Source organism: Pristiophorus japonicus, chromosome 2, assembly GCF_044704955.1.
Source record: "Pristiophorus japonicus isolate sPriJap1 chromosome 2, sPriJap1.hap1, whole genome shotgun sequence".
Classification (NCBI taxonomy): Eukaryota; Metazoa; Chordata; class Chondrichthyes; family Pristiophoridae; genus Pristiophorus; species Pristiophorus japonicus.
The window spans coordinates 272,832,133-272,854,695 of NC_091978.1; the positions used below are offsets into that span (position 1 = coordinate 272,832,133).

Consider the following 22,563-nt stretch of genomic DNA (forward strand, 5'->3'; position numbering starts at 1 on the left):
TTTAACAGGTAATATTCCAGTTCTGCAGTTCCATTGCAAAACATTGCATTCCATGAGCGCATATCGGGCACAGAGGATAATGCACCCATTCCATCCTGACTTATATTCTGTCCGTAATGAAAACAGAAAAAGATATCTCCTATTCCTACTATGACCATTTTTGAATGGTGTAAATGGGGCTAAACCAATATTTTTGCAAGTTCTCACAATATTTTCTTAAACTAGACATTGTTCAATGCAGCTCTACTTGTAATTTTTTTAAAGTGTTAAATAATTTGATCATTCTGCATTGTTGATAACAGGTTAATGTAACTTCTACAGTTTTTGCCTGTGTTTTAGAAATAAGGTAAACTGTAAAGTAATTGAAATGTTCTCATTGCACTACAGCAGTATAGTAGAGTGTTTATAGAATAGGCTGGAATCAAAGATTGGCTAGTTTCTGCTTTTAATGCTGTGGTTTTGTTTCTGTTACTCATGGTAAATAACCATTTCTTCCTCACAGGAGAGCAACAAACTCCAAGTACTCAAGAAATCGAATTCTTGAAAGCCAAGTTGAATAAAGCTGTAAATGGGTTAAATGAGAAAAACCGTATCGCATTAGGCAACAGGAAGCAGGCTATTGGACAGGATTCTATAACTTGTGACCAGGAGGATGGACCTGTCTCTGAGAAGCCAGAGGAGCCCAGGTTCTGTATAGGCCACACAAGAGAACTGGACAATCCTGAAATATTTCAACCTTTATTAGTCTTCCTGGATAATGAGGAATACAGCAAGCACTTTAAAAATCTGTATGATTCCTGTTTTTCCTTTCTAAAGACCACCTTTTATGACTATAGTGAAGAGGAAGAAGTGGTCCATTACCTTGAGGTGGCAAGGGAGGCAGCAAGAAAGAGGCAAATGCAGCGGGCTCAAACAAGAATCTGTTTTCTACTGGGCAGAATGTGTGCCAAGAAACTGAAGTGCTCACAGGCCAGAGTTTATTTTGAAGAGGCTCTATGTGTAATGAATGGACAATTCACAGATCTGTTTCTCTTAATCGCGGTGTATACAAACCTTGTTGCCATATACTTGAAGCAGAAAAACAAAGAGAAGTGTTCTGCCATTTTTGAGAAGATTGCAGCCTTACTCTTGGGTATCCCAAACTACATCTGTACCACTGATATGGAAGCTGAAGTCCTGCAATTCATTTTAAAGAAGGCAGTGCTGTCAGAAAATAAGCATGCTGAAGCAAGGGCATGCTTTCTTCTAGCTAAACTTCATATAAATCTTAAACAACATGAAGATGCATTGCCCTTCGTTGAAAGACTGCAGTTTTTGAGAAATATCATAATGTTCGAAAATAGGACCTCTTTAGACTTTCATTTTACTCTTGGATCACTGTATTATCAAAAATGTCTGCCAAACCTTGCTATAAGCTGTGTAAAACGTTCCTGCTTGCAGCCGACTAGAACTTTAATGGATTGTTTGAAAAGTGTTAACTTTGTCATGAAAGGTGCCTCAAAGCTCTGTGGAATGGGTAAAGTCACTCCCATGATTCCAACACAAGTAGCACCTTACCTTAAATGGGCACTTTCTTTAACAAACAGCCTTGAACGGGACAACATTAGTCAAACCATTTACCTCAGCTTGTCAGAAATTTATAAACTGCATGGAATATATGGAAAAGCAGTTCATTACATGAAAATGGCCATTAATACAGAAACCTCCACTAGTACTGAGGAGATGGTCGATGCGCTCATTTCTCTTGCATGGTTGCACATTCTGAATAGTGAGCCTGCTAAAGCCGTTGTCTTTTTAAACACAGCACTGGAGTCCCCTTCTGTTCAGGGTTGTCCTTTACAGCAGGGGGCAGTTTACAATATGGTTGCTATCTCCATGAGAAGAATGAGAAATGTGAAGGAAGCTGCGAAGAACTACCACAAAGCCCTATCAATCTCTGTGGATTCAGGACAGAAATTTAACCAAGCTATTAGCAGTGCTAATTTTGGTTTGCTCTGCCTTTGGTCTAAGGCCTATAGTCTTTCAGAACAATTTCTTTTAAAGTCCATTCATCTCTTCTCTGAACTGCAAAATGTTGCCTCTGATGAAAATTTTATTCACGTTCTAATTATGCTGGGACAGTACTACATTGATCAAGAATTAAAAGAAAATGGAATATTTTATTATGAATGGGCACTTTTAATTGCACTGAAAGCAAATCATATTAAAAGTAAGTACTTGCCTTCTTATAGACCAAAATCATTTATTAACAAATGTGTTTACATGGTCAAAACAATTATAGTCTTCTAATTATTTAAGGTGGAAATTCTGCAGCGTCTTTGAGGACTGTGGCATGTGGGACGTGCATTCGCTGCTTACCCAATTCCAAATCCCGAGTATGGGTCATTTAATTGTTTCAGTGCAATCCTCCACTTTTTAAAAAATTCTGAGTAGTGCCAATTGTCTGCATTTTTGCAGTGGAGAGCTTAAAGAGCCGCAGCAGTTAGCTTGACTGTTTTAGCAGAAATAAATTATATTGTAATCAACAGCTTATGTTGGGTGCATAGATATAGGAGCTTTACAGTTGAAAGGTTGAAAGAAAGAAGTAGCCTGAGGTCCTTTTCTGCTGTTAGCGGGTTTCTTTGTGGGGCCATCAGTTATGGATGCAGAGGTTAGTCTGATCTCCGAAGAGCCATTACCCAAGTTTTTTTTATTCGTTCATCTTATGTTGGCAAGGCCAGCATTTATTGCCCATCCCTAATTGCCCTGAGAAGGTGGTGATGAGCCGCCAGCTTGAGCCACTGCAGTCCATGTGGTGAAGGTACTCCCACGGTGCTGCTAGGGAGGGAGTTCTAGGACCTTGACCCAGCAACGATGAAGGAAAAGCGATATATTTCCAAGTCAGGATTGTGTGTGACTTGGAAGGCAACTTGGAGGTGATTGTGTTCCCACATGCCTGCTGCCCTTATCCTTCTAGGTGGTAGAGGTTGTGGGCTTGAGAGGTGTTGTCGATGAAGCCTTGGCAAATTGCTGTATTGCATCTTGTAGATGGTAAAAGGCAGTCATGGTGCGCCAGTGGTGAAGGGCATGAATATTTAAGGTGGTGAATGAGGTGCCAATCTAGCGGGCTGCTTTGTCCTGGATGGTGTTGACCTTCTGAGTGTCAATGGAGCTGCACTTATCCAGGCAAGTGGAGAGTATTCCATCACACTCCTGACGTGTGCTTTGTACATGGTAGAAAGACTTTGGGAAGTCAGGAGATGAGACACTCACTGCAGAATACCCAGCCTCTGACCTGATCTTGTAGCCACATTGTTTATGTGGCTGGTCCAGTTAAATCTCTCATCAATGGTGACCCCCAGAATGTTGATGGTGGGGATTTAGGCGATGGTAATACCATTGAATGTCATGGGGCGGTGATTAAACTCTTGTGGAAGATGGTCGTTGCCTGGCAGTTTGTAGCGCGAATGTGACTTGTCTCTTATCAGCCCAAGCCTGAATGTTGCTCAGGTCTTGCTGCATGTGGGCATGGACTGCTTTATTACCTGAGGAGTTGCGAATGGAACTGAACACTGCAATCATCAGTGAACATCACTACTTCTGACCTTATGATGGAGGGAAGGTCATTGATGAAGCAGCTGAAGATGGTTGAGCCTGGAACACTGCCCTGAGGAACTCCTGCAGTGATGTCCTGGGACTGAGATGATTGACCTCCAACAACCACAGCCATTTCCTTTGTGCTAGGTATGATTCCAGCCAGTGGAGAGTTTTCCCCCTGATTCACATTGACTTCAATTTTACTTAGGTTTCTTGATGCCACACTCGATAGTATGCTGCCTTGATGTCAAGGGCAGTCACTCTCACCTCACCTCTGGAATTCAGCTCTTTTGTCCATGTTTGGACTAAGGCTGTAATGAGGTCTGGAGCCGAGTGGTCCTGCCAGAACCTAAACTGAGCATCGGTGAGCAGGTTGGTGGGTAAATGCCGCTTGATAGCACTGTCGATGACACCTTCCATCACTTTACTTATCTTTTTTCATATGGTAGGAGCAAAACAAATCAAATATCAATATCCAAGTTGGATATCCAGGCCAAAGCTTCCGGTGTAATGTCGTAGATATCTTGCAGGCTGCATGACCACTTCTGAGGCAGTTGATGGTTGTAAACTGTTTGCGAGGAAGGTTTGATCCTTCAGGTTGTACTGTGGGGTCCTCTATAAGGAATCCATTCCATATGTCGCAGTTCTTCCAAGCATTTCGCCATCTGTCATCAAGGCTGAGTGGAGATCGTTGAAGGGTTTCGGTGACAGTCCAAAATGGCCTTCTAGGTTTGAGACGGGTTGATGGTAGGTTGTTCAAGTCGGTCTGGATCGATACATCTTTGCTGGTGTAGCAGTTGTATTCTCTGGAGATTGCATATTCGCGGCGTAGTTGTGGTGGTGCGATGTTTACAAGCATGGACAGACAAGGTGTTGGTGTCAATAAAAGCACACCAGTGATAATTATCATAGTAGAATTCAGCTGGACATCAATGGATTTGACATGCGGACTTGATAGCCATGCTGGAGAGCAGTACTCCACTGTAGAATACACCAGGGTGAGTGCTGCTGTACGGAGGATTTGGGCGTCTGCTCCCCATGTGGATCCGGCTAGTGTCATGTATCTTACATTATTATATATAACTGTATCCTAACATGCGTAACATGACTGTAATAAGATATGGCCTGTAACCACTAGCATACCTTACCACCAGGGGTGCACTTGCAAGAGACAGGTATATAAGGACAGGTCTCAGGCAAGTGCAGCATTCCAGAGCTGTGCAATAAAGGTGCAGGTCCAGAGTGACCTTGACTTCACTACATGCCTCGTGTGAATCTGTACTGAGGGGACAGGACTTTACAGTGGCGACGAGTTACGGGATTACAGAATCCACAGAATGGCGAACAACGGATCAGATGAAAAGTACAATGCGGGAGACAATTGGGAGGACTTTATAGAAAGGATCCAGCAAAGCTTTGTTACCAAAGACTGGTTAGGCGACGATAAGGCAGACAAGAGAAGAGCCCATCTCTTGACCAGCTGTGGCTCGAAAACATACGCTTTAATGAGGGATCTGTTGGCACTCGAGAAACCAGCAAGCAAGTCGTTTGAAGAATTGAGCACACTGGTAAGAGACCACCTGAAGCCAGCGAGCAGCCTACACATGGCCAGACACAGGTTCTACAACTACAGACGCTGTGTGGGCCAGAGCATACCCGACTTTGTGGCGGAACTTCGGAGGTTGGCTAGTTTATGTGAATTCTCCGATGAACTGAGGAGAGAAGTGCTGAGAGACTTTTTCATTGAAGGAATAGGCCACGAAGACATATTCCGAAAGCTGATCTGAGAGGCAGCAGCACTGGTTGCACAGACATTCTTGGTAGGGGAAGAAGAAACGAGGTTGATTTACAATGCAGGTACGACAACTAACGAAATATTGGAACAAGAAGTTCACAGCACTAAACAAGCTGCTACCCCCACACACAGACAAAACCGGGAGAACAGGCTCTCGACAGCAGGCAGAAGCCATCAAGGGCCACAGGAACAGCCGTTCACACCTCATCAACCCACAATGCGAGCAATCAACTACAAACTGAGAGAAGCTCAAGAGAGATCAGCCAGACGCAGCTCATTCTTTGGGAACACTTTGAACAATGGAACAAGTCTGTGCTGGAGGTGTGGGGGTGGGCACTCGTCAAGGGGATGTCGATTTCAGCAGGCTGTTTGCAGAAATTGTGAATATACAGGGCATTTGGCCCGCATGTGCAAAAAAACGGCAGCTCGGCTGGTATACGAATCGGATAGGTCGGAAAGCGGACCAGAAGATGGTGGGGACAGTACCCAGGACACCGATGTACAGCGGGTCAACACGATCAATGGCCGCTGCTCCTACAACAGGACGCCTCCTATAATGATGAGGGTCCTATTCAACGGGATATCTGTCAACATGGAGCTGGATACGGGAGCGAGTCAATCTCTCATGGGCACTCAACAATTTGAACAACTGTGGCCGCATAAAAGAGACAGACCAAAACTCACAAGGGTCGACACCAAACTAAGGACCTATACTAAAGAAATCGTACCAGTCCTCGGCAGCGCCATGCTCTCTGACACACACAAAGGGACAGTGAACCGACTTCCCCTGTGGATTGTCCCCGGAGACCCCCCAGCACTTCTGGGGAGAAGCTGGCTGGCAAAACTAAACTGGAAATGGGATGATGTCCATGCCATGTCATTAGAGGAACGGACCTCCTGCTCAACAGTTATAAAGCGATTTGAACATCTCATTCAGCCAGGTGTGGACACTTTCAAAGGGGCCAAAGTCAAAATCTACATCACGCAGGATGCTAGACCGGTCCATCAGAAGGCCAGAGCTGTACCCTATGTGATGAGGGAAAAGATTGAACACGAACTAGACAGGCTTCTGCGGGAAGGCATTATATCACCCGTGGAATTTAGCGACTGGGCAAGTCCCATCATCCCAGTCATGAAGCCTGATGGATCCGTACGAATCTGTAGGGACGACAAATCTATCATAAACAGAGTCTCCCTATAGGACCAGTACCCGCTGCCCAGAGCGGAGGACTTATTTACCACATTGGCTGGAGGTAAACTTTTCTCAAAATTAGACCTCACATCTGTGTATATGATACAAGAATTGACCGAGGAATCCAAGCTACTCACCACCATCAACACACATCGAGGCCTTTTCATGTACAATCGATGCCCATTCGGCATCAGATCGGCAGCTGCCATATTCCAGTGCAACGTGGAGAGTCTGCTCAAGTCCATCCCAGGGACGGTTGTATTTCAAGACGACATACTTATCACGGGCAAGGACACCGACTCCTATCTCCGTAATTTGGAGGAAGTACTAAAGCGGTTGGATCGGGTAGGCCTACGAGTCAAGAAACCCAAGTGCCTGTTTCTCGCACCCGAGGTTGAATTTTTGGGCAGAAGCATTGCCGCTGATGGAATCCACCCAACAGAGTCCAAAACAGAAGCAATTCGCCTGGCACCCAGGCCACGGAATGTCTCAGAACTGCGCGCCTTTCTCGGGCTACTCAATTACTTTGGGAACTTTATGCAGAGCTTAAGCACGCTGCTGGAGCCTCTCCACGTGCTACTCAGGAAGGGGTGCGATTGGTTTTGGGGGGACACCCAGGAACGCGCCTTCTGTGTTCCAACAGTGTTTTGACTTTCTTTGACCTAGGTAAAAAGCTAGTTCTCACATGCGATGCGTCAGCGTATGGGATCGGGTGCGTTTTGCAACCTGTCAATAGTGCGGGCAAATTACAACCCATAGCTTATGCCTCCAGGTCACTTTTGCGGGCGGAGCGCGGGTACGGAATGGTAGAGAAGGAGGCGCTCGCGTGCGTGTACGGTGTCAAAAAGATGCACCAATACCTTTTTGGGGCCAAGTTCACGTTAGAAATCGACCACAAGCCCCTCACGTCCCTCCTATCCGAGAGCAAGGCAGTAAACGCCAACGCCTCGGTGCGAATTCAACAGTGGGTACTCATGCTGGCGTCCTACGACTATACTATAAGGCACAGACCAAGCACAGACAACTGTGCATACGCGCTCAGCAGGCTACCCCTGGCGACCATGGAAGGGTCTGACGAACAGGTCTGTGAGATAGTCATGGCAATCAATGCTTTTGAGTCCACAGGTTCACCCATGACGGCTCGCCAAATCAGAGCCTGGACGGCCAGCCACCCCACGTTATCCTTAGTAAAATGATGTGTCCTAACCGGTGACTGGGCAGAGGCTCGTGATGCCTGCCTCGAGGAATTAAAACCCTTTCACAGGCGCATGCATGAGCTATCAACACAAGCAGACTGCCTGATATGAGGCAGCTGAGTAGTCATGCCTCTGCGAGGCAGAGAGGCATTTGTCCAGGGGCTCCACCGCGAGCACCCGGGGATCGTTCTCATGAAGGCCATAGCCAGATCCCACGTCTGGTGGCCTGGTATTGACGCGGACTTGGAGCTCTGCGTCCGAAGGTGCACCATTTGTGCCCAACTCAGCAATGCCCCCAGGGAGGCTCCACTGAGCCCCTGGCCTACCAAACCATGGTCGCGGGTGCACGTAGACTATGCGGGCCCATTCATGGGCAAAATGTTCCTCGTAGTTGTAGATGCATTTTCAAAGTGGATCGAATGCACCATTTTAAACTCGAGCACAACCTCCATCACTGTGGAGAGCTTCGCAACCATGTTTGCAATGCACGGAATCCCTGACATATTGGTCAGTGACAATGGTCCGTGCTTCACCAGCGCAGAATTTCAAGACTTTATAATTGACCACAGCATAAATCACATCAAGTCGGCACCGTTCAAGCCGGCCTCCAATGGCCAGGCAGAGAGAGCAGTGCAAATCATTAAAAAAGGCATGCTTAAACTCCAAGGTCCCACGCTGCAGGGTCGCCTGTCGCGACTGCTGCTGGCATATAGATCTCGTCTGCACTCACTGACTGGGATTCTCCCCGCGCAACTGTTGATGAAAAGGACTTTAAAAACAAGGCTCTCATTAATCCTCCCAGACATGCACGAAATCATTGAGGGAAAGCGCCGTAAGCTGACTGAGTACAATGACAGAAATTCGAGGGGGAGATGGAATGAGATAGGGGACAAAGTGTTTGTACTAAACTATGACAGGGGTCCAAAATGGCTTGCAGGGACAGTAACAGGCAAGGAAGGAAACAGGCTACTGGTAGTACAAATGGACAATGGCAAAACCTACCGGAGGCATGTAGACCAAGTCAAAAGCAGATTTACCAACAACACTGCGGAACCAGAGGCAGACTACAATGTGGAACTCACACCTGGTGGACAGACAGAGGGAACAACCTGAGGAAAGGGCAATCCCAACAGACAGCCCAGGCGAGTCAACAACAATCAAACCAATCGAAACAGACAGCCCAGACGAGATACCAGCAACCACACCCAAAGAAAAACAGACATCAAGGCAAACAACTGAACCACAACTCAGACGTTCCACGCGAGAGTGTAGACCACCTGAGAAACTGAACCTATAAAGACAATAAGACCTTGGGGGAGGGTGATGTCATGTATCTTACATTATTATATATAACTGTATCCTAACATGCTATACATGACTGTAATAAGATATGACCTGTAACCACCAGCATACCTTACCACCGGGGGTGCACTTGCAAGAGACAGGTATATAAGGACAGGTCTCAGGCAAGTGCAGCATTCCAAAGCTGTGAAATAAAGGTGCAGGTCCAGAGTGACCTTGACTTCACTACATGCCTCGTGTGAATCTGTACTGAGGGGACAGGACTTTACAGCTAGTTTCTGGATCAAGTTGACCCTACTCTTTCATTTGTTTCCAAGGTTCTGGAGATGTTGCCTATGACAAGGTGCGACCAAGCGTGACTCCTAAATAGGAAGGGTTTTTGGTATGGTTTACCTCTGCGCCGCAAAAGGAGACTTTCATAGCTTGGTTTGCTTGATGTGTGTTGAGGTGGAATATTGAGGTGACAGTCTTTTGCGGGTTTGGCCGAAGTCGCCATCATTGGAAGTAGGCTTCCATCCTCTGTAAATCATTGGTCAGGGTCGCTTTGGTGATGGATAGATTCGTGTTTTGCATGGCCAAGGCAATATCTTCAGCGTATACAAACTTGTGGGACTCTGTTTCGGACAGGTCACTGGTGTAAACATGAATAACAGGGGTGTCAGGGCTGAACCCTGTTGGGAGTCTGCTGTTCAATGTCCCATATCTGCTCTTCTGGGTGCCAGAGTAAAGACGGAAGCTTTGTTTGCTAAGCATGGAGTTGAGAAGATGATCGTTGTTCTGCATGGTAAAATGATGGAGAACTTGAAAAACAGTCCATGCTTCTATATTTTACTGATGATTGAGAGCAGACTGATGGGGCAGTAATTGGCCAGATTGGGTTTGTCCTGCTTTTTGTGCACCGGACATACCTGGGCAGTTTTTTACATTGTCGGGTAGATGCCAGTGTTGTAACTGTACTGGAACAGCTTGGCTCTAGGCGCGGCTATTTCCAGAGCACAAGTCATCAACACGACAGCCGGGATGTTGTCGGGGCCCATTGCCTTTGCTGCATCAAATGCACTCAGCCGTTTCTTGATATCATATGGAGTGAAACAAATTGGCTGAAGACTGACTTCTGTGATGATGGGTCCCTCAAGCGGAGGCTGCCATGGATCATCCACTCGGCACTTCTGGCTGAAGATGGTTGCGAACACGTCAGCTTTGTATTTTGCACTCGTGTGCTGGGCTCCTGCCATCATTGAGGATGGGGATGTTAATAGAGCTTCCTCCACCCGTTATTTGTTCAATTGTCCACTGCCATTCACGACTGGATGTGGCAGGACTACAGAGCTTTGATCTGATCCGTTGGTTGTGGGATCGTTTAGCTCTGTCTATATCATGCTGTTTCCGCTGTTCCGCTGTGTTGTAGCTTCACCAGGTTGGCACTTCATTTTTGCTGTCCCTGGCATGCTCTTCTGTACTCCTCATTGAAACAAGGTTGGTCCCCTGGCTGGATGGTAATCGTAGAATGAGTGATATGCCAGGCCATGAAGTTACGGGCCATGAAGACGGGTCTTCATCCCCACAAGGACTGTTCGGTAATCACTGCTACCAATACTGTCATGGACAAATGCATCTGCGACTGGTAGATTGGTGAGGACGAGGTCAAGTAGGTTTTTCTCTAGTTTTGGTTCACTCACCACCTGCCGCAGGCCCAGTCTGGCAGCTATGTCCTTCAGGACGTGGCCAGCTCGGTCAGTAATGGTGCTACCAAGCCACTCTTGGTGATGGGCATTGAAGTCCCCCACCCAGAGTACATTCTGTGTCCTTGCTACTCTCAGTGCTTCTTCCAAGTGCTGTTCAACATGGAGTACTGATTCATCAGCTGAGGGAGGACAGTAGGTGGTAATCAGCAGGAGGTTTCCTTGCCCATGTATGACCTGATGCCATGAGACTTCATGGGGTCTGGAGTCAATGTTGAGGACTCCCAGAGCCACACCCTTGCGACTGTATACCACTATGCCACCACCTCTGGTGGGTCTGTCCTGTCGGTGGGACAGGACATACCCAGGGATGGTGATGGAGGAGTCTAAGAAATTGGCTGAAAGGTATGATTCTGTGAGTATGACCATATCTGGCTTTTATTTGACTAGTCTCTGGGACAGCACTCCCAATTTTGGCACAAATCCCCAGGTGTTAGTGAGGAGGATTTTGCAGGATCAGCTGGGCTGAGTGCCTTTGTTGTGTCTGGTGCCTAGGTTGATACCAGGTGGTCCATCCGGTTTTATTCTTTGTATACTTCTTTGTAGTCGTTTGTTACAACTGAATGGCTTGCTCTGCCATTTCAGAGGGCAGTTAAGAGTCGACCACTTTGTTGTGGGTCTGGATTCACGTATAGGCCAGACCAGGTAAGGATGGCAGATTTCTTTCCCGAAAGGACATTAGTGAAGCAGATGGGTTTTTACGACACTCATTACAAATGTCATGGTCACCATTACTGATACTAACTTTTTATTCCAGATTTATTTAATTAACTGAATTTGAATTCCCCAGCTGCCCTGGTGGGATTTGGACTTGCGTCTCTGGATCGTTTGTCCACGCCTCTGGATTACTAGTCCAGTAACATAACTACTATGCTACCGTACCCCTACTCTTCTCCTTCAAAAATTGCAGGAACCAGAGCCAGCCAAATAATGAAGGCATCATAGCTACTTCCTAGTTAACATTATCATGTATAATTATAATTATATATATGATCATATACCACCTGAACATTATTGAATGCAAATTCTTCTTGTTCTTGTAGGCCATGGGGATAATATGAAAAATCCTGATGCCCACGTGTGCGCCATCTATTATGCCCTACACTCAAGGGAACCTGGAAGTTCTGTGTTCTGCCTAGATGATACTACCTTTCCACAGAGAATGTGATTAAAGTGTTCGCCCTTGCAACATACCATTTGGTTGATACTTGTGTGTACTGATGTGGCAGATGTTACCTGCGGTAGCTTGGAAGAATGCAGCAGCAAGAAAGTTTCATGCCATGGAAAGAGCTGTCACTGTTTCGTATGCTGGCTGCAGATAATCTTGTATCAAACAGTATAACTCAGTGGCACATTGGCTCTGGCATGTCCAGTTATATGTACAGGAGTCTGTAAATGTGTGCCCCAAGGTAGTTGCCACAGTTGGACTTGTCACCTTTCTTGAAGATGGTCACAATTACAGCATCTCTGAGATCTGTAATTATGTTAGGGAAATTGATGGGATTGAAGGCCGATAAATCCCCGGGGCTTGATAGTCTGCATCCCGGAGTACTTAAGGAAGTGGCCCTAGAAATAGTGGATGCATTGGTGATCATTTTCCAACAGTCTATCGACTCTGGAACAGTTCCTATGGACTGGAGGGTAGCTAATGTAACACCACTTTTTAAAAAAGGAGGGAGAGAGAAAACAGGTAATTATAGACCGATTAGCCTGACATCAGTAGTGGGGAAAATGTTGGAATCAATCATTAAGGATGAAATAGCAGCGCATTTGGAAAGCAGTGACAGGATCGGTCCAAGTCAGCATGGATTTATGAAAGGGAAATCATGCTTGACGGATCTTCTGGAATTTTTTGAGGAGGTAACTATCAGAGTGGACAAGGGAGAACCAGTGGATGTGGTGTATTTGGACTTTCAAAAGGCTTTTGACAAGGTCCCGCACAACAGATTGGTGTGCAAAATCAAAGCATATGGTATTGGGGGTAATGCACTGATGTGGATAGAGAATTGGTTGGCAGACAGGAAGCAGAGAGTTGGGATAAACTGGTCCTTTTCAGAATGGCAGGCAGTGACTAGTGGAGTGCCGTAGGGCTCAGTGCTGGGACCCTAGCTCTTTACAATATACATTAACGATTTAGATGAAGGAATTGAGTGTAATTTCTCCAAGTTTGCAGATGACACTAAACTGGGTGGCGGTGTGAGCTGTGAGGAGGATGCTAAGAGGCTGCAGGGTGACTTGGACAGGTTAGGTGAGTGGGCAAATGCATGGCAGATGCAATATAATGTGGATAAATGTGTGGTTATCCATTTTGGGGGCAAAAACACGAAGGCAGAATATTATCTGAATGGCGGCAGATTAGGAAAAGGGGAGGTACAACGAGACCTGGGTGTTCATGGTTCATCAGTCATTGAAAGTTGGCATGCAGGTACAGCAGGCAGTGAAGAAAGCAAATGGTATGTTGGCCTTCCTCGCTAGGAGATTTGAGTATAGGAGCAGGGAGGTCTTGCTTCAGTTGTACAGGGCCTTAGTGAGGCCTCACCTGGAATATTGTGTTCAGTTTTGGTCTCCTAATCTGAGAAAGGACTATTGAGGGAGTGCAGCGAAGTTTCACCAGACTGATTCCAGGGATGGCTGGACTGTCATATGAAGAGAGACTGGATGAACTGGGCAGGGGATCTCATAGAAATCTCATAAGATTCTGACGGGACTGGACAGGTTAGATGCGGGAAGAATGTTCCCGATGTTGGAGAAGTCCAGAACCAGGGGACATAGTCTTAGGATAATGGGTAGGCCATTTAGGACTGAGATAAGGAGAAACTTCTTCACTCAGAGAATCATTAACCTGTGGAATTCCCTGCCTGAGACTTGTTGATGCCAGTTCATTGGATATATTCAAGAGGGAGTTAGATATAGCCCTTACGGCTAAGGGGATCAAGAGGTATGGAGAGAAAGCAGGAAAGGGGTACTGAGGGAATGATCAGCCATGATCTTCTTGAATGGTGGTGCAGGCTCGAAAGGCCAAATGGCCTACTCCTGCACCTATTTTTTATGTTTCTATGTTTCTATCTCCTGGCATGCATACCATGAGGGATTATGGAGTGTCCTCCTCAGATTCGGCTGACCTCAAAAGTTTGTCACCATCCTCCTTCCAGATAAGAGAGATGTGGTCATGAAGCCGCAACAATAGTGTGTCGCCACCATGTTTTAGTGCTTTGGCGGGGATTCCCTCTGCTCCTGATGCCTTGTTGTTCTTCAGTTGTCGGATGGCCTTTTCAACCTTGTGCAGGGCTGGGGTTATGCTGAGTAGGTGACGGGTGGCATGCTGTGGGATAGAGTCGAAGACACTCACGCCGAAGACAGAGTCTCGGTTGAGGAGATCCTCGAAGTGCTCCTTCCAGTGGGCACTGACTGTCTCTCTGTCCTTGATGAGCACCTCTCCGTTCTTGGCCAGTAGTGGGGTAGGGCCCTGGGTCGTCTTGACTGCGCAGAAGAATTCTCGCACGTTGTGGTTGTCGGCTAGCTGTTGGATTTCTTGAGCCACCCACCATCTGTTCTCTCGGTCGCAGGTTTTCTGTTGGACCTTGGCCTTCGGATGTCTGTAGAGCTGCTTTCTTGCTCTCGAGTTGTGTTGCTGCTTTCAGTCCAAGAATGCCTTGCGCTTGCAGCATATTAGCTCCTGGATCTCCTGGTCGTTCTCGTCGAACCAATCTTGGTGTTTCCTGGTCGAGTGACCGAGCGTCTCTTCGCAGGTGCTGATTATGGAAGCCTTGAGGGCAGACCATGCACTGCTGACACTCCGCATCTCTGGGTCACTGGGAGTCATCAGGTTGGTCGCGAGGCGCTGGCTTTCTTAGCAGGATCTTTGAGTGCTCTGGCTTTGATTTTTCTGCGGTATTGTTTCTGTTGCCGTCACTGTTTTGGGGCAATATTGATGATGATGACAGAGCAAATTAGGTGATGGTTTGTCCAGCAGTCGTCAGCTCCTGTCATGATGATTCACATGTCTTTGCGGTGCCTTGCTCGGACAATGCGCAGCCTAATAGAGGAATCTCTCTGCTGTCGACCACCGAGAATTCTCTTGAATCGCCTTCTCCCTGTGGCTGAAGAGCTCCTCCCAGAGTTGCAATGTGGATTCCACCCACTAAGGGGCACAATGGACATGATCTTCACCGCGCGGCAGATACAAGAGAAATGCAGGGAACAGCACCAACCCTTGTACATGGCCTTCTTTGACCTCACAAAAGCCTTTGACTCTGTCAACCGTGAGGGATTATGGAGTGTTCTCCTCAGATTCGGCTGCCTTCAAAGGTTTGTCACCATCCTCCGCCTGCTCCATGATGACATGCACACTGTGATCCTGACCAACAGAGCCACCACACACCCATTCCACGTTCGGACCACAGGAGAAGTACCACCAGCGCTGCCTCCATAAGATCCTGCAAATCCACTGACAGGATAGGCGCACCAACATCAGCGTCCTCGCTCAGGCCATCATCCCCAGCATCGAAGCACTGACCACGCTCGATCAACTCCGTTGGATGGGCCACATCGTCCGCCTGCCTGATACGAGACTTCCAAAACAAGCGCTCTACTCGGAGCTCCGACATGGCAATCGAGCCCCAGGTGGGCAGAGGAAATGCTTCAAGGACACCCCCAAAGCCTCCTTGAAAAAATGTAACATCCCTACCGACAGCTGAGAATCCCTGGCCCAAGACCGCCCAAAGTGGAGGAAAAGCATCTGGGAAGGCGCTGAACACCTCGAGTCTCTTTGTCGAGAGCAAGTTGAAGCCAAGCGTCGACAGCAAAAGGAGCACGTGGCAACTGAGGCACCCCATCCACAGTTTCCTTCAACTGTCTGTGCTGTGTCGTTAGATGCTCTAACAATGACTCCACGAGGCAGTGTGTTGTACTTGAACTGTAGTGACCTTAGTCCTTTATTAGTTAACTCCAGAGTGAGGATCACATCTGGTGGCCTGCCTTTTATACTAGGCCAGGCACACCTGTACAGGTAACCTACGAGTCTCCCACTGCTGTGCCCTCTGGTAGCACACCTTGAGATAGTACCAACAATAGCCGTGACATCACTCCCCCCTGAACCCTCAGTGCAAATCGCCTCTGCATTGACTGGTCTTGGCTTAGCTCTATGTGGGTTTTGTCTGGTTGACCTCTGGTGGGCCAGCTCAACCTTGGGTGGGTAGTTGGTGCAGTAGCGTGCTGGTGGTTGCTGTTTGTGTGTGTGTGTGTTCCTGACCACTCCATTCTCCCCACCTCCCACATTGATGTGGCAGGGGCTCCTGACATTCATATACATTCAAGTTCAGGTAAGTGGGTTTTGCATTTTTTTTGTTGTGGTTCCGTGGTGTGACAAGTACGTTAGATGCCTTGTCGATGCGGTGACCAGTGCGTGAGGACAAGCCAGTTCCGGAGCTGCTGGGTTGTGTCCCTGCAGTCTGGTGGTGGCTCAGTGCCCAGTGCTGGCAGTGGGAACCCGGTTGGCTCGCGTAGCCTGCTCTTGGGGCTGTTGCTGTGGTCCCTAGCGTCGGGCGGGTGCACAGATGTCTGTGACCACCCTTTCCTTTCTTTACGCCCTGGGTCACAGCTGCTCCCTGAGGAGCTGTCGTCTAGCAGTGCACAAGGAACTCCTGACGCGCTGGCCTGAGCGTCGTTTGGTTTGGAATCATGGCTGGTGCTTGTTTCCTCTGGGGGAACAGTGACGGGTGACCCTACACCTAGGGGTATGGCCTTGGCGCAGTCTGCTCCTTCAGGCTCGTGGCAGTTGGTGCCATCGGTTGCCTGAGAGATGGAGCCGACCCAGGGCATGGTATCAATACCATTGCCGTTGCCCTGTTGAGGTCGCTTGCTTCGCGGCTTGTGTGTGTTGGCAGCTTGTGGCCACACATCATGGTGCATGACTCTGGTCCCCGAGAAGCATTGGGTAATCTCTGGACCTGTGTGCACCTGATGGGTGTCTGCCCGCTGCATTGGCTGCGTGCAGTGGGAATCTTGCATCGCACAGCTTTTCCTTACTTATGATGGACACTCTAGGGGTCCGATCACGATCATGCGATTTTTCCTCGCTGGTTGCATATACACAGTTCAGATCGTCAATCACACATTATACATAATCGCGTGACTTTTCCTTGCTGGTTGCATGTATACAATTCTGATTATCAGTTACACACTTTACATAATCTGTTACACCTTTTGTCTCTAACTTACAATTACTGTTACATTGCTTAAATGTGTGGAACTGTCCCTTTAATTGTAGTGGGTTGCAGGCCTCCTTTAAGAGAGCCTTGCTTGCTTTACCCCAATCCACTTCTCCGTTTGGTGCCACGTGTTGCTCCATCAGTGTTGCACCTCGTGGTCTGGCCGCGGCCATCTTTGTCTTCAGTGCATCACCTCGTGGGTCGGGCGCCATCTTTCGTCCACGATGTCGACTGTGGTGATCCTCTTCTCCCCGGGTTCTGCCTCCACAGTTGGGAAGTCTGGATCCAATTTTCTTCCTTCGGAGTCCTGCCACTGGAGCCTGGAAGGTGCGTTCAGGTCGTCTCAGCTGGATCATCTTCATGCAGTCGTGCTGAGCGGTCTGTGTCTTGGGTGCTGTGCTGGTCTGCTTCTCTGGTGCCAGGTCCACTCTCAGGTGAGGGCTTGATTTGCCTCTGAGCACAGAGGGCTTCGATTGCTGGAGGGATGAAGTCTTCCCACTTCCCATGGATCTTCTGCCGAGCAGCGTTGGTCCATCACCTGCAACAATCCACAGAGGTAACTTGTGCACCGCGCCATCATGGAGTACCTTTACATTCACACTACCAACGACTGGACTGATTTCATTGGTGTAGGTGTGCAGCTTTGCCTGAACCGGGGCTAACTCTGGTCGTTCAGCCAGATTGTCCCTTGGCCTCTCAAAGGCTCCTTGATTCATCACTGACTGGCTCGCCCCCATGTCCACTTCCATGAAAACTGGACTTCCCTCTATCTTGACTTCCATCGTCAACGGGGAGCACTCAGTGGTGCAGGTAAACATGTTATGTGCCTCCCCGTGGGACTGGGCTGCCTCTCTGTCTAACAATTCATAATCCATGCTGGATTCATGGCCATCTGCGGACTCCTCAATGACACAGTGAGTCCGATTTCTCTTACACATTCGCTGGAGATGGCCCTTTGTGCTGCAGCCTTTGCAAACATAGTCTTTAAAACGGCACTGGTGAGCCCTGTGATTCCCTCCGCAATGCCAGCATGGTGCTACTCGATTAGCCCCCCTCAGTGGACTCTGAGTTAAGGGACTCAGGGGCCTGTTCTCTCTTCCCTGAGTGGATTCGCGCTTTACAGTCCAGCCCCTGAACAGCGCCACTCTGTGCTGTGCACAGTACCTGCCGGGTTTGAGTCCTAAGCCTAGAACCGCAGGTCAAGGTCATGAATGACTGGCTCACAGAGATGACCTTCTGTAGTGTGACTGTGGTATCCACCAACAGTGGCTTGTGAAGAAGGCCCTCATGGTCAATTCCAATGACAAAAATGTCCCGCAGCGCTTCGTTGAGGTGGTCGCCGAACTCGCACGGTGCCGCCAGCCTCCTGAGGTCTGCGGCATACTTCGCGACTTCCTGGCCTTTGGGCCGTTGGTGGGTATAGATCCGGTGTCTGACTGTGAGGATGCTCTCCTTGGGCTTGAGTTGCTCCTGGATCAAGGTTACGAGCTCCTTGCACAACTTGGTCATTGTCTTTGCTGGTGCCAGCAAGTCCCTGACGAGGCCATAGACGTTGGGCCCACAACTGGTTACAGGATAGCGTGGCGCTTATCAGCCAGTGCGGCCGGGTCGTCTCCTGCTAAGTCATCTGCTGTGAAGAAGTGTTCTAGTCTCTCCACAAAGGCGTCTCAATCATCACCATTGCCGAACTGCTGCAATGTACCAAGGGTAGCCATTCCGCGTGAAAGTTCGTAATCTCATCGGCAGTTGTTGTGACCTTAGGTGCTCTAACAATGACTCCACGAGGCAGTGTGTTGTACTTGAACTGTAGTGACCTGAGTCCTTTATTAGTTAACTCCAGAGTGAGGATCACACCTGGTGGCCTGCCTTTTATACTCGGCCAGGCACACCCGAACAGGTAACCTACGAGTCTCCCACTGCTTTGGCCTCTGGTGGCACACCTTGAGTTAGAACTAACAGTAGCCATGTAGAATACATGACAGTCTTCCCCACCTGTGACAGAGGCTGTAGGTCCCGCATTGGACTCTTCAGTCATGTGAGAACTCATTTTTAGTGTGGAAGCAAGTCATCCTCGACTCTGAGGGACTGCCTATGATGATGATGATGGTGATGCCCTAAGGTAGTGACAGGTGCAGACAAAACATCTCCGATGTTGTTCTCTTGTGAAGTTGTCATCCTCATCTAAAACATGCAGCACAATGGGAACCCCAAAAAGAAATCCCAGCCGTAACAATTGGGTGCTATTTGAATAGCAGCAGCATAGAAGAATAAAGAAGCAAATATTTTTTTTACAAAAATGACTGACTATTTAGCAAAACCAAAGAATCTGTGGAGAAAAATGGAATTACAAATGAAAAACTATTTTCGTAAACACCAACTGCAACAATGGTGAGCTGGTCAGGTTCCAGATTGCCGATGCACTCATTTTGCATGGGAGGGAATGCTGTGGTCAAGACTGAGCCCAAATTCAATAATTCTACAAGGGACATCTATATATTAAGTCTTGCAAATAGCATGCACTTCCTATCCATAATGTTATTTCCTATGATTATCCTTTTAATGTGAATATTTATGATTGAAATGATCTATATAAACATTTATAATGTAAGTGTGTTTGTAAATAACTTACAATGGGAATCCCTGTATGTAAGCAGCTACCTATCATGATATAATTACAGCCTCCGGACATTGGATGGCACTGCGATACAAGTCTCTGCTCTTTGTTTTTTTTCTCTCTGATTTTTGGAAGTTTTCACCCAATAAATGAAATCGCTTTGCCCATTTGCAAACTTCCCCTTACCACCAGGTACCTGATTTCGGGCTGGGCCCTACCTAAATCCCACCTGCCCAGTTTGTTTTTTCTAATGTTATAGTGGCTGGCTGCCCAATTTCAGGATCAGCCTGTCTGCCCTGTTTCCTTTCCCTGGTCGAATAATAGCTGGATTTCAGCCCATCACCTTCAGCCTGAGAACCTCCCTCTCATCCTCCCCCCACACCCCACAGGCGGATTGTCAGCTGTTACATCTGATTCTGTAATCCCCATGGCTTTTGACCCCACTGTGATCCCCTACCTACACCCTTCCATGGAGCTTTCCGCCCAGCGATTTCCCTTCATGGTGGCTACGCAAATGTTGAACTTTTAAAGAGCAGGAGCATGCACAACAAAATGAGTTTAAGCTCTCATTACATCACACAGAAATTTGGTAATAGACTGAATTTTCCTCACTCTAGGTTTTGCTGTCAGAGATGGGGTGTGCCTGGACTTCTGCCTGCTGTTCTTACCCTGGCGTGTGACAGACCCATTTTCCTGGGTTGGGCTCATTAATGCTTTGGGTAGGATCTCCACCACACAGAGGGAGCCCATGCTGATATCCAGAAGAATTAAGTGTCACTGTAGCGAGACACCCACTTCAAGGAGGCCCAGGAAGTCTTAAAGGAGACAAAAACATCTTAATGTTTTAAAAATTAATAAATAGAGGCTCTTGCAGAGCCATGTGATCTCCAGCTGAATCTAATAGGACTAAAGATAGGAGAGATGCTCACTGCTGGTTCTTCTCCTAACAGTAAACGTGGAATGACTACTGCTTGGTCGATGTGCTGCCACCTCTCTCCTGCTCCTTCCTCAGATTGGCGGCAATTGAGTCGGGAGGCAAGGATATTATCTGGTTTCCATGGCCCCGCCCACCCTCACAATCATTCAAATGTGGTATGATGGTAATGGGGCTGGCAGCTGCTGGGAGGGGTGGAGTGAGATTTCTGGCAGTACAGGCAGGGCAGTGTATCTGGTGGTCGGCCAATTCAGGGGAAAAATCTGGAAAATTCTCTTTGACCCATCTAGGTGATCAAAACTGCCCAGGAGATCACTCCTGCAGTACTTACCTTCTGTATTATCTTTGCTGCAATATTCATCCGCACCCTTTCGCTGCTACATGTGATTTTTGTAGGTTCAGTTTTTCTATTGCGATTGCACGGTGTAACAAAGTTTGTTCGAATTCAAGTTCTCCAATTTATTAAATTTTTTTTTTAAACTGGCAATTTATTTTATTGTAACGGCTTCTGAAGTCCATTGTTTTAGGGTGTAATGTTTTGACATTTTTGGGAGCGTAGAGAGAAATCTTTCAACACTGGCACAGGTCTTGACACTCCATTCGAAATGCCATGAAAGATTGACTAGTAATTTTAATAAGCTGGCACTTACCTCTATTGGAGCCACTTCCTGGACTCAAAATGAACAGTGCAAAACAAGGTCTCGGACTGATCTTTGCCCGTGCCTGCCACCAGCAAGGCTCTATGTCCGCTCATAACAGTTTCAATGCCTCAGAATTCTTCCAGCCTGCCACAAAGCACCTGCCTAGAGTCAGCTGTTCTTCTGTACAGCATTGCATCCATAGGGTCATCGACACTCTTCTCAGTCATACCCACTTGTATCTTCAATTTTTCAATGAGTCGGGAGGGCTGACAGCCAGGCACCAGATCGTCTATGAAAGTGCCAACTTCCCAAGGATGCATGGAGTTATGTAGCTCCCATGTAGCCATTTGGATTCCATCAGTCCATAAGGGATTAACATTCAAAAGGAACAACAGGAAAAGACCATTGCCCACCAAACCCCACCAATCCAGACAAGGTGCAACCATGGACACCCTTGATCTATCCTGCTAATCAAGTAATCTCCTGGGAGAGGCAAAACAACAGTGGAAAAAACCTGAGACTAATTTATGAAAAATTCTGGGAAATTCCTCTCCAACTACTTAACATAAACAAACCATCTTTTGGAGACCATGGTAACTCATGAATCCCACTATTCCCTTCTACCCCACAAGTTACCCTCGATAACTTGGCATCCTTTTATAGGACTTCACTGGTTAAATGTGTAGATAATTTGGAATCATGAGCTATTTTTGTTTATTATCATAGAATTATAGAAATTTACAGCATGGAAGGAGGCCATTTCAGCCCATCTTGTCTGTACCGGCCGATCAAGAGCTAACCAGCCTAATCCCACTTTCCAGCTCTTGGTCTATAGCCCTGTAGGTTACCGCACTTTGTGCACATCCAAGTATTTTTTAAATGTGGTGAGGTTTCTGCCTCTACCATCCTTACAGGCAGTGAGTTCCAGATCCCAATCACCCTCTGGTGAAGAAATTTCACCTCATATCTCCTCTAAACCTCCTCCTAATTACTTTAAATCTATGCCCCCTGGTTGTTGACCCCTCTGCCAAGTGAAACAGGTCCTTCCTATCCACTCTATCCAGGCCCCTCAATTTTATATACCTCAATTGGGTCTCCCCTAAGCCTCTTCTGTTCTAAAGAAAACAGACCCAGCATCTCCAATCTTTCCTCATAGCCAAAATTCTCCAGCCCAGACAACATTCTTGTAAATCTCCTCTGCATCCTTTCCAGTGCAATCACATCTTTCCTGTAATGTGGTGACCAGAACTGCACACTGTACTCCAGCTGCGGACCAACCAGTGTTTTACACAATTCAAGCATAACTTCCTTGCTCTTGTATTCCATGCCTCTACTAATAAAGTATTCCATATGCCTTCTTAA

General features: G+C 47.3%; 1 protein-coding gene across 1 annotated transcript in view; it reads left to right on the top strand.

Moving 5' to 3' along the window:
• The window catches only part of LOC139246167 (SH3 domain and tetratricopeptide repeat-containing protein 1), a 182,535-nt gene that overhangs the window by 90,283 nt on the left and 69,689 nt on the right, over positions 1-22,563 (top strand). The window contains exon 11 of the mRNA XM_070871392.1: positions 503-2,209. Coding sequence (XP_070727493.1) covers positions 503-2,209 — 1,707 coding nt within the window. The remainder of the gene's footprint in view (positions 1-502; positions 2,210-22,563) is intronic.